Below are 12,755 nucleotides of genomic sequence, written 5' to 3'. Positions count from 1 at the left end.
TTTACTGCAAGAGTACTACTTCAAATACTTCCAGCTCTACTACAGCAAGAACATCAGTCACCCAGGCTGGATTAAAAACAAGGCAAAGTTCAAAGTGATGTAAGGTTATTTAGTTTGAAAATATACAATACTAATGCAAAGATTTAGCAGAGGTTAGATCATTTTTCCCAATCTGGTATTTTACTAAACCTGGTCAAATTACCACATTTCTTTTTTATCCTTTATCCATACATTTTTCAATATCTTTAAGCCATAAAGGTGAAAATACAAATATAAATACGTGATACATTAAACCTTGGGTCAAGCAATACAAATTAGCTGAGTCACGTTTTACGCAGGTTGAACACACGTTTCACCCTAAAAGGAAACTTCCTGTTTGGTGATGTTGAAGAAACACACTCATCGCTCAAGAATGCAGCTCTTCACAATTAAGATGAGATGACCTATGGGTGTATAAATAGCGTCGCACAAACACACACATTCCTTTGGTTTGTTCTTGGGTGTGTTCCTCTGCCACTCTGGGTAGAGCGTCTGTCCCGTGGGGGGGTTAACGGACAGATAGGGCACATCCTGTGGACCACTGAGACCGTCCTGGAGGAGGACTGGATGGGCGGAGTGGTGCAGGGGTGGAGCCGGTTGGGCTCTACAGATGTGAGCCCCGCGATAAGAGGGGGAGCCTTCGTAACAGGATAATGGCTTCCTGTTTGAATGCTCCACAAATTGTCTGTCAGGTTGGAGCGGCTTTGAACACGGACCTGTTTATCTAAGGATCAGGCGGGGGGGGGGGGGGGGGGGGAATACGAAAACAAGCACAACAAAGAGCCCTGGTGCTGTTTACTGGGATAATGATTTAGCTACAGCAGCTGGGACAGCAGCAGCGGATCGGACAGGAAGGAGAAACGCTAAACAGGAAGTTGTCTGGAAGCTGGGGAGAACACAACTCCATTTATGTCCCAAACATTGAGGATTTCAACATTCCAAGCTGTCGTTGGCGCCTTTAAAAAAAGAGCACGAACGTTTGCAACAACACACGTTGATCACACAAGACAAAGCTCAACACTCGTGTACTTATTTACAATTCACACCAACTGCTCTGCCAAGTTATTATTCTTGTTTTTTTCCAGAGCCATCTTCAAAACGCAATTTGCACCTTTCGATAGACATTTGGAATCGACCTGCTTATTTATCGGGGCTTTGCTTTGAAGGCCGAGCTGCCAGACAAATTCTAATTTGCTCGTAACAAATGATAACTGCTCTCCATGGATCCAGGTGTGTAATGCAGAGGGGTTGTCGGGGAGCTGGGAACACAGAGGAGCCAAAAACAGCTCAGAGGGTGACCAGAGCAAAACGATGCCCGTCGTGACGTGGGATCATCCGTCTTATTTCTCCTCTATCTGCAGCATCTTCTCTCTCGCCTGCGGCTGTGGGATGCTAAAGCACATCTGTCTCCTGCAGATGGCCAGTCCCCGGGGACCAATGAGAAATGTCTCCGTGAGGGCACAGAGACAGAAATCTCAGGTGGGCATCTTAGCTCTGCACACTGTAAAGAGACGAACCTGACGGGAGTGTCAGCAGAGCGCGTGGAAGTAAAAGTGAAGTGAGAGCTGTGGATGGTTGGATTTATCTGGACAAGAGAGGCTTGGACATATGGTTTTAATATAAACTGTATACAAGGCTCCGCAGCTTTCCAGTCAGACCTTCAGATTAAAGTCACCTTGCTCCACCTCTGCAGCAGCTTAACGCTCCTCGCTCACACTTCTGAGGGATTGAGTCAGATTTGTCGGAGGCAGCACTGGCCCGAGGTGGAGCTTGAGGGAAAAACACAGAGATATCATCGACCTCTTTAGCGAACCGGCCTGGTGGGTCTGCTGGGTCCCAGACCACCCCCCCCACGGAGCGTTCCATATTCATGTGACATTCAGCGCTGGTCGTCTGCCAGAGCGTTGTAGATCCAGTCCCGGAGCCTTGATCCTGTCCTCTGAATCTAAAGCAGCACAGGCTCATGGAACAACAGGAACTAAAGTGATTCAGCGACTGAATGTACAGCGTGTGATTGCCTGCAGACGTTCATCAGGGTCTCTGGCAACAAACGAATAGGGTTTCATTCATGTGCAGAGCGGGAGGTAACGCCTGGAGCAAATCAAAGAAATGTCCCCCCCCCCCCCCCCCCCGATCTATAAACGGACTAAAAAAATGATTGTTTCTACAAATGACTCATCTGAGATTTCATTATTCTTTTATCTGACAAACAGATTGAGGACAGTGTCTGTGCGCTCCATGTCTTGTCCGTGGGAGTTAATGTAATTACCAGTTCCCAACAGGAGCATCACAGTGGTTTTGATGTACACTGCTTAGTGCTCCAATATGTCTAACACGGTATAGAAGTGGCTGAAACACAAGCGAAAATTTCGCACATGGGCCAAAGTCTGTTGTCAAAAGAAACCCAAATATAGTTGATATATTATACTCTACACTAGAGTTTCTATATAATTCATAGCCGCTGTTCATAAATTAAAATAAAAAGATTTGTCCTGTTCTGCCCCCTGGCATGCATGCCCCTGGTTGCCCCCCCCCCCCCCCCCCCCCCTTTTGGTCCACTCACTCAGCAGCTGGCAGCGCAGGACCTGCAGGCTCGTCTTCATGGTATCATGTGATCCGGCTCCTCCTCCACAGTGCTCATGGCTCTCTGGCAAAGAGAAAGAGAGAGAGAAAGAGAGAGAGAGAGAGGTTAGTTGAAACTCAGGTATGAAAATCACCTTCAGGTCCTGGTACCGTTTCAGTGTGATGCACTGTGATTATGTCAAGGTGGGTTTAAGTGGAGCAGACACAGAGAGGGAAGATTGTGAAGCTCAACTTTGACAGATTAATCCATGTAATGACCGTCAGGCAGCAGTTACCTCTCACAGCGGATTAACTGGATCATACATAACCGATATTTTACAAGAAAAGCCTGTGGGACGGCAGCGGTGGAGCCCGGCCTCAGCTGCTGGCCTCCTGCAGGCCGTGATGGTCAAAAGAACCAATTACTGAGCATCAAACATTGACCAGTGAGCCTTGTTCTGAGATCACCACTGCTAGTGTGCCAGCGACACAAGCACCCAAGAGTGCTCTTAAGGAGAATGACTCACTGATGGCCTGCCGCTAAATGAAAGGCCACAAAAACACACACACACACACACAAACACACACACACACGTGCATATAATCTCCCACTGGGGGAGTGTGTGCATGTTCTTTCAGGGCAAATAGTCTCTGGCAAGACGCATGCACATGCCACTCACCTGCTAAATCTTTGTAAATGTGTATTCGAAAATACACACACACACACACACACCTAAGCATCCTTCACCCTATACCTGCATGAATAGAGGGACGTGTGAAATTGGATTTGTGCCTCCCAGGACGAGGGGTCTGGTTGCAGGCAACCTCTGTTTCTGTGGGAGATGAGAAGGACGACAACAAAAGGAACAGATACTAATCCTGTTCACGAGGCTTTAAGTCGTGTGAACTGAGAGGAGGCGACACACCACATCTGACTCATCCTGTGGATATCGCTGCCATTGAGGGACCCTTTTAGAGTTGATAACTACGTGGAGATATACAGTAGCTATGCACGCAAGGAAGATTTCAGCATCTATCTCTCTCTCTCTCTCTCTCTCTCTTTTTTTATCTATCTATCTATCATCCATCTATCCATCCATCTCACTGAATAATTGCATGAAATTGTAATTGACTTCAGGGGTGCTAGCCTCCCACCAAGGGGAACTAAAAAGCATTAAATATGGGCCACAGCAGGGCATCAAATGACAAATTGGAAAACCTCTCTCTCTCTCTCTCTCTCTCTCTCTCTCTCTCTCTCTCTCTCTCTCTCTCTCTCTCTCTCTCTCTCCTCCTAGCTCCACTTGTCTACTGCACAGGGGAAAAAACTAAAATATGGAACTAAACCGTCACACTTTTAGATGACATTTGCACAAAATTCTGTTCTTGTAAAGTAAAAAAAAGTGTAACTCACTATGTTGCCTCTCTTCAGTCACAACTGGGAGTATACAAAGGGCTCAGGCGTAATACAGTATAGTGCTGGTAACTGTAAAAAAAGATGAGGCTGCAAGAAAACAGAGGTACCAGGAGCCGAAAATGATTTTTTCCCATCTCTGCATCTGAAGAAATGACACAAGCTGCAAAACCCTTCCTGCCTCCACTCACCAGCACGATGCTGCAGAGACATCACTGTCCGTCTGTGGTTTAATATATTTTGCATCGTGTTCCTGGTCTAATGAGCTCAATGGCAGGGTGTGAAGAGAGCAGCTGAGCCTTTCAACGGTGATTACACCTCATCAGCTGCTGCCACGCCGGCGTGCTCTCGTAGACACGCTCTAATTTGCAGGCCACAAGGGGTGAGGCAGGGGGGAAGCTGGATGGGGGGGTGGGGGGGGAGTGAAGAAGACGACCTAGTGACAGGGAGCGTTTCATTTGTCCTCGTTATCACAGAGCGTTTCTGTTGAGGACAAGCTGCATGTGGACAAAAGAGTGTTCTCCTGCTGGGGAGCTGAATCGGAGTTCAGCTCTACGCACAGTCGCACACATGCAGGTACAAGATAACACAGGACGACAAGTCAGGGTCGCGCCTCTGCCAAAACCCCCCCGCCCCTGACTGGATGAGAGGCTCAGCGGCAGCTGCTGACAGTTCTGTTTCGGCGAGGTGAGACACTAGATTTCTGATGTGGAGAGTTCAGGTTCAGGTCTAGTGCCTCAGAGGTGTTTCTACAGACTCCAGCTTGGTGAAGGGATGCAAGGGGAAGACAGATGTCGGGGGTGGTGTGTATAATAAAATCTATTTCAGTGAGAACAGACTCTTAAGCTTAGGATCTATATCTAAAACTAGATTTCCAGTTACAGTATATCTCATTGTCTCACTCGTACCTAAAGTACCTATATGTTCCACCGATGCAACACCTGATGGTCTGAGTGCCTGGGGGGGGGGGGAGCAGCACCAGACAGAAACTCCATATTTATCCAAAACAGCAGATGAATGCCCTCTTTTCAAGTCAAGTCAAATTATATCTATAGAGGCTTAAAAAATATCCTGTTGTTCATTGGTGTTGTCTGTGTGGTAGAAGTGTGGCTGCGGCTGTGTGTGTCTGTGCTTGTATCCAAATATTGTGTGCAGGTATCAGGACGTGGTCGATGCTCGCTCGACGGTGATTGGCTGCCTGGCGGATATATGAGAAACCCAGATGGTGTTGGCACATGAGAGCAGGCTTGGTCCCCAAACCACCAACCACCTACACACGCCCAAACTATTGTGCAACCTGAAGTTTGTAACCACGTTGAATACTCTGGGTGGTTAACAACCTGTGAGGCAGAAATACAAACACCCCCACCTGTATAAGCTGGTTCCCCTCGTGCTGCAGATACATTTTTGCCTACATGCAAAACATAGATACAGATCCAGGATCATATAAATTAAATATACTGTTATCATTTAAGAACTGGTTATTTTCCAATTGGGCAAACCTGGAGAAGAACATCCTCCTCTGCCTCTCACGAAGACAATAGAAGGAGAACAACACCAGAGATCAACACTGACTTCGGCAATAACAGATAATAATAGATTCACAGGTAAAAATACATGCACAGTGTCAGCGTTGCACTTTGTACGTTGCAGCCGGGCTTCCTGCCGACGAGGGAGGAAAAAAGTTGCATGGCAACTGGCATGAACACAGACGGCAGCCTTCACCATAGCAACCCTAATAGTAGTGATATTCAAATTCATACACAAGGACGTTTTGGGGCTTGAACGGAATTGGGTGAAGAGAGAAAGGAGATGTGGGATCACAGGTTTTCTCACTCACAACCAGGCAGAGGGTTCTGAAGGTCACTGGAGACGGCACAGTGCATTCATCTGTCACTCCATCTCCCTCCATCTCCCTCCATCTCCCTCCATCTCCCTCCAGCCGCAGGGACAACAATGCCTTTAATTTTGGACTTCCCTCTATTCTGTGGATATCTATAGGTGGCGTGGCGTCAGGCTGGCTGTTTGCCCGCAGTGGAGAGAAGAGGAGGAGGAGGAGGAGGAGGAGGGAAAGGAAGTGTGGGAGTCGGCGATGACGGCGTGAGCCACAGTGTTGTGTTCTCACGGTCAACTGATAACTGGACCTCCAATCAGAACCGCCCTAACCGAGGCGTCTCTCCTCTCCGGCTCAGATGCCACATCTCTCGCTCACTGGCTTATCTCTCTCTTCAGGAGCCAGAGAGCGATTTCTGTCAGCTCGGGTCGGCACGAGGAGGAAGATCCAGAGAGAGGAGAGGTGAAGTGTGAAAGCTGCTTTTTCATCCTCCATCATTTACCAGCAGACGTGTGATCACAATAGATCTATGGTGGAGCTGCGCCATTAAAAAAGCCGGTTACCTCAGTGATTTCATCAAAGCCGGGACTCTCACAGACTTCGGTTCCATTTCAAGTTGTGCAACAACAACTTGTTCCACAGCGACCCGGAGGACGTGCCCACACAGAGCGCCTCCATTCCTGCCTCGATGTAGATGGAATCAGCCCAGTGCCTGATAGAGCTGCCGCTGCCCTCTCGCTCTGAACATGTGTTTCCTGCTCTTGTTGATGAGATTGTGCTGAGGCTTCACGTCTGGGGGTCTGGTGCCATCTAGGTGACCTTGCAAAGCAACCAGCTGCTTGGCACCAATCACAGAAGACTGTTGTGCACTGGAAAAGCTGATGAGGACTGCGAACAATTGTGTTATGAAACCATTAATCATCAGTGGGATGGTTTGAAGTCACTCAAACACACTCTGGAGCCTTGATAACTTCATTGTTCTGCCAGGACACAGAGTACCAGTGTGTTGATGACCAGTATTGTGGTCCTTCAAAGCAGGACTAGAGCTGCTGAGTCACTTTGTTGGTGTGAGCTGTGGCCCCGCATGGTAAACCTGCCAGGATCAACTGCTGATGCTGAGTCATGGTGGTTGAAGCAGGAACACGCAGGTTATCAGTCAGTACCATCGCAGCCCTCCAGGCCCGGCCCGCGGCACGGCAACACACCACCCATTAAAAGAACATTAGGCTCCCAGCATGCAGTTCACTCTGACCATAACAGAGGAAGTCAGACTCCCTGATCCGGGCGGATCCCCACAACATCTCACACAGATAGAAGCAGGAAGGCTTTTGATTTGATCCGAATTAGAAAAGTCCTCTGGATCTAAAACACCTACAAAAAGTAAGACAGAGGTTTATACTCATATGTCATATGCCAGTATCTTTTACAGACAGTCCTTGTGAACATATTGAATGTGTCAGGACCGAGACAGCAGGACCGTGTAGCATTACAGTTGATTCACTCGTCAATACTCATTAATGTAGAAGGCAAAGCGCGGCACAGGAGCAGGAGCCGACTTTCCTGAATCAGTGTTAGTCACAGTTTTCTGATATTTCTGTAGCTTCCTTCAAAACACAACATTTCACCTCCATCCTCGCAGCACAGGGACAAAGTAGAGAGAAGCTGCAGCTCTCACAGGATGAATGAATCTCTGACTCATTCAGTGGAGAGCTCCCACTCAGGAGGAGCAGAGCACCTGTGCTCAGGGGCGACTGAGGAGGAGTGGAACAGCATCAGCGGCCTCTTCATCACTCACACACACACGCAGCCACACACACAAACACACACACACACACACACACACACACACACACACACACAAACACACACACACAGCCACGACCAATGACTAAAGCCATTTATCAGAGGAATCGTGAGCAATCTGTGGGTGTGTAAAAACAGTTGAGACTCAGGCCGAGAGATAAATGGTGGCCAGTTAGAAATCCTGCAGGTGTAACACAGGACTCACAGGTAGTTGTTGGAGGCTTCAACTGTAAAATGTTCATGCAGCAACTTTACCAGCCAATCAAGTCGCGATGAAAAAAACACTGTTGTTAGCCAATAAAATCACGTTAATTTGAAAGTGGCAGCTGGTTTGTGTTCATCTGCCTGGTTTGGGTAAAGTATTGACTAAGTCGACAACTTACCAAGTCAGAAACTGAGGTTTTTGCTCTCGAGTCAGTTGAAGTCTTTGACAGTTTAGTCTAAAATTTGATGAGTTGTGTCTTTGTCCACGGACCGTCCTTCATCCAAGTTTGTTTAAATCCATTCAGCAGATCTTGCACAATCCAACCAGCCAACAATCAGACATGGGTGAAAACATTAATTGATTATTGATTGTGTCAGGGTCTCAAATTTGAAGTCCAAGCTTCAGTGAGTCAAGTTTTTCCGAGTCTTCGTGGAGGTGGGTCTGGAACACCTCACGTCTGAGGCCCAGTTGATATTCTCAGTGCTTTTCACACTGTGCCACACGGTGTCGGGCTCCGGCAGCTTCACTGCATCACAATGGGCAGCCATTAAAACCAGAGGCGAGGCCCAGACGGATTCAGCCAGGGGATCGAATCAATACCGGGGGGGCTTCGGCAACGCTGCGTAACACACACCTGAGGTCGGGTCCAGGAACAGAGAGCGAGACCAGTAACAGAGCCCCGGGGGGGGGGGGGGGGGGGGGGACGTGTGACAGACCTGTTATATCACTGGGAAGGGGACACCACAAACTGAATATCCAGCACTTAGAGAGATTGAGGGAGCGGGGGGGCCTGTCAGTGGACGGATTTGATTAGTGGTGAAGTCGGGGCCTGACAGGAAAAACAACACACACAGAAAAACTTTATTAGTGCTGTCCCCTGTGGCTCCAAGCCCAGATTGTGCTCTTTTTTTTTTTTAAACTCTCACACGTTTTTACGACCTCACATTATGATGTTGGCGGACGGGGGAGAATCGAGCGTGTTGTTTAGCGCCAGAGGTCGACTGTCAGCCTCAGAGTGCGCTCACCTGCGTTAAGACCCAACCGTCGCCTTAACCACATTTTAAATTACCACATCCAGACTTTGCACACACTCATAAATACCACTCCCACCAGATCCATGAATTATGTAAAAAAAAAACTAAACATATCTCATTAAAGAAAGTGATTCCGCACCATGATTTAATGGCTTCTTCCTTGGGTCATGCTCCACCGCTCCATAAAATTCAATCGTAATCAGTCGAGAAGCGTAATCCTGCTAACGAACAAACAGATGCAGACGAAAACATAACCTCCTTGGCAAAGGTTTAAAAAAAGAAGTAAGCTCAAATATACAAATAAAATCCTAGATAACGTCTTGCATTGAAACCAGTGTGATGGTTTCTTCCCAGTGGTTGATATCTGGCTTCTCTCTCGCACCTGAAGACCTGTGATACCTGCAAATTCTCTGCAGCAGCTTCCTCCGTCCCTCCTGAGAGTTATTGAGCCAGGCAGTAAAGCAGCAGACATTGGGATGCAGCTCAGCCATCACCAGCGTCTGAGCTGTAAATATCCTCCGCTCTGTCTCGCTCCCTCTCTCATCCTCCCGTCCTGACGCGACCCCTGACTGACTGACTGACTGACTGACTGAGGAAGTGCTGCTGTCAGTGATGAAGAGTAACGTGAAACCACAAGTCCCCACGACGCTGGTCCCAACCGCGAAGAAAAATCAAAACATAACAATGCCGCAAAAATGTAAATGAATAGGTGAGAGGGCCGGAGGGTGACAGCTGAATTTAACACACTTACTCTGTGTGTTCAGACACTTCAGTCCTCCAGGGAGTTGGAGGCATCAGTCTCAACACAATCTCCACTCTGCAGACAAATGTGAACTCCACACAGCTCCACACAGATAGAGAAGAATCTTAACGCTGCTCCTTGTTTCTCAATGTTTTAGATCATTTGACTGATGTAATTCAAACATAGCTCTTCTCACACATGAACTCTGGAGAATCTAGCTATAGGACATTTTATTGACATTTTACTATGAAGCTGGTTTTTGGGGGGGGGGGGCTCGACCTTCTTTCACGAGTTTGACAAAATGTCTGGAGCAACTGACCCCTGACAACTAACATACAGAACCAGGCTTCAGTGCAGTACATTAAAAAATATATATCAAACTTTTGGTGCCCTGCGTTCAGACTATTTGGATTCCACAGGAATTATTTCATTAATCTACACCTCTTTCATTTTGTGATTCTGCACGATGAGTCGACAAAGCACCGTCCATCGCTTTGTTCAACAAACCGATGCCGGAGACAGACAGAGTCAAACGTATTTGACAAGGTTTCTGATCGGCAGCCTGATTATTTTACCCTGCAAAAGAATAAAAAAACAGTTTGTAAAAATAAAAAGCAAACCTTTCTTTGCCCCTTCTCTCTTTGAGATCTAGAAACACACCCAGGGAGAAACATTTGATCAAAGCCTCGTCTCCGGCAGATCTCCAGAGCATTACATCTCGCGGTTGAAAAACTGTCAGGTGCCGACAGATGGAAGGATTGAAATGTAAAGTCTGCCTCTCCGCCTCGGCCACATTGATTATCAGGACCGGTGCCGCTCAGCGAGAACCCAGCAACAGATAACAGGCACATAATCCTCCGTGTAACGTCTGTCAAAGATTGAAATTCGGGCCAGAAGACCTTTGATGAAGTGCTTAACCTCATCCATCAAAGAATCCATCGGCGCTGGAGGGAGACTTCTCCGGAGACTCCTCCAACTTCTGAAGCATTATTTTCAGATTTGATTTAGACTAAACTAACTTTGCTTTTTATCCAAAGCTCCTGATTTAGTGACAAACTGTTTGAGTTGTGTGTTTGATGCTGCGGGACAAACTTTGAATAAGTCCAAGGTTTGTGTGACTCCCTGAAGCTGGGAGATGTCAGAGGGAGGAAAGTAAAGGGATCTCCAGCAGCGACTCTAACTCACGGAGCTTGATGTTGCAGAGGAGCCCGGAGCTGCAGGGCCTTTCTGCTCCTTCATCTCCCATCTCTCTTTGCTCCCCACTTTCTCTAATGTCATGCCACCCTTTAATCCCAATAAGTATCTTCCTCGTTCCATCCTCTCCTCTGCAATTCAGCCTCGTTCTCTCTGCTCTGAGTCCCTTGAACCAAAGAGGGCGTTTTGAGGTTGTCATAGTACGACGGCTGGGAAGAGGGATCTTTTATCTTTATTTTAAGTTTTATTATGATTAATTAAATATGGGTTGATCTCAAACTGTGACACTATAAGTAAATGCAAAGCTGATAGTGTTGTGACCTTAGGCGAAGGAATCTGTGACTTCAGATCAGTCTGAAATTAAATTAAAACTTTCAAAACAAATAGCAGTTTTTTCATCAATGGAACCGTATTGAAATCTGCATTAATCCATAATTGAAAAACTCCTCCAGCTCTGCAGTTCATCTCAGATCCTTCGGTGCCTTTCAACTTGTTGTTTTGATGTTGGTCCGGCATCAGTCTTATTGTCCTTAAAAGCAGCAGCTGGCAAAACACAAAACTAAGCCTTTCATTCGCCCACACTGTGAAAACACTTTACACACAGTGAGTACACGACTCTGCTCAAGATTTTTATTATTTGCCGTAACGCCCGAAGATACTTAACGGTTAGTCATCCTTCAAATGTCAGCTCACAAAGGGAAGAAAGATGAGCTCTTATCATCCCTAAAGAATTACAGACGCTTTCATTGAAAATTTGTCAAAAACACGAGCAGAGTTGCAGAGTTAATATAAGAAAAAATATCCTGTGCACCACTGATCCTTGAATGCCTCTGGAAAGATGCTCCGGCATCACGTTGGACAGAGGATTAATCTGAGGAGCACACCTGTCCTCCTGCTTCACCTCCCTCCCACATCCAGCTCAGCAGGACATTTAAAAAGCATTGTGTGTTTTAGCTAGAGACAGAGATTCACGCAGGGGGAGAGCAGCCACAGGCAGATATCGAGAAGCAGAGCGACTTCACAAGATGAAGCTTCGAGCTGCAAATCTCAATTCTTTATTTTATTCCAAAAGTTGGAAGACAAAATATTCAGGTTCCCAAAGAAACATCAGAGATCTGGACCATCGATCTGACCTAGTACAACTTTTAGAGATATTTTATATTTTCAAAATTCTAAAATAGTAATTGCACATAATGAACCTTGACATCAAATTCAACAAAGAAGCAAACAAAAGCTTTGCAAAGAAAATATAGTTGTTGTTTTCTACATCTTTTCATCCAGAAAAGGAAGGAGGGATATGCAGATGGTTCTATGATGAAGAATTCATAAATTAACAAATTGTATTTGTCTGAGGCAACAAAAAAATCCTGAATTTGATTCATGAAAACGCTTTGTTTTTCTAAATTTACTTTAATATCCTTCATCCAATCCCATCTGTTCAATCTGTTCCTGATTGGTGGGGCAGGTGATATTTTTAGCCACACATATTCAATAAAAGCCGACACTCCTGATATCTTAAATTAAGACAAACAGACAAGCCAGCACCACTGTGAAATAGCATGACACAGCAGCAGCAGTGGAACGCCGAGGGGGCTGTCAGCCACCATCCATCCTCCGGCCTCCCAGCGGGCGTCAAACCCACCACCAGGCCTCTTCCACCGAGCAGGTGAACTGTTAAATCAGTGATCACACAACACAAGCTTCGATACACCGAGTCAAAGCTCTGGCACCAGAGAGGAGAGTAGATCAGAGGTCACCTACATGAGGCTGTTTCTGGGGAGGGAGTTGATCTTCAACCTCCTGGACTCAGACATCGATGGAGGTGAACTGAGCTGCTGATGAAATGACGGATTATTTGCCAAACGACTCGTGAGTCACTGTTTTATTTGCCTTCAGGGGGAGAGATTAAAAATGTATTTATTTAGTACATC

General features: G+C 46.6%; 1 protein-coding gene across 1 annotated transcript in view; it reads right to left on the bottom strand.

Annotated features, from left to right (window-relative positions):
- The window catches only part of tmem108 (transmembrane protein 108), a gene marked incomplete in the record, with an annotated part of 6,978 nt that extends 4,296 nt beyond the window's left edge, over positions 1–2,682 (bottom strand). Inside the window, 1 exon segment of the mRNA XM_062379031.1 lies at positions 2,603–2,682. Coding sequence (XP_062235015.1) covers positions 2,603–2,642 — 40 coding nt within the window.
- Positions 2,683–12,755: the final 10,073 nt, after the last annotated feature.

Source organism: Platichthys flesus, chromosome 21 (assembly GCF_949316205.1).
Source record: "Platichthys flesus chromosome 21, fPlaFle2.1, whole genome shotgun sequence".
Taxonomy (NCBI): domain Eukaryota; kingdom Metazoa; phylum Chordata; class Actinopteri; order Pleuronectiformes; family Pleuronectidae; genus Platichthys; species Platichthys flesus.
This window is presented reverse-complemented; position numbering and strand designations above follow the sequence as displayed.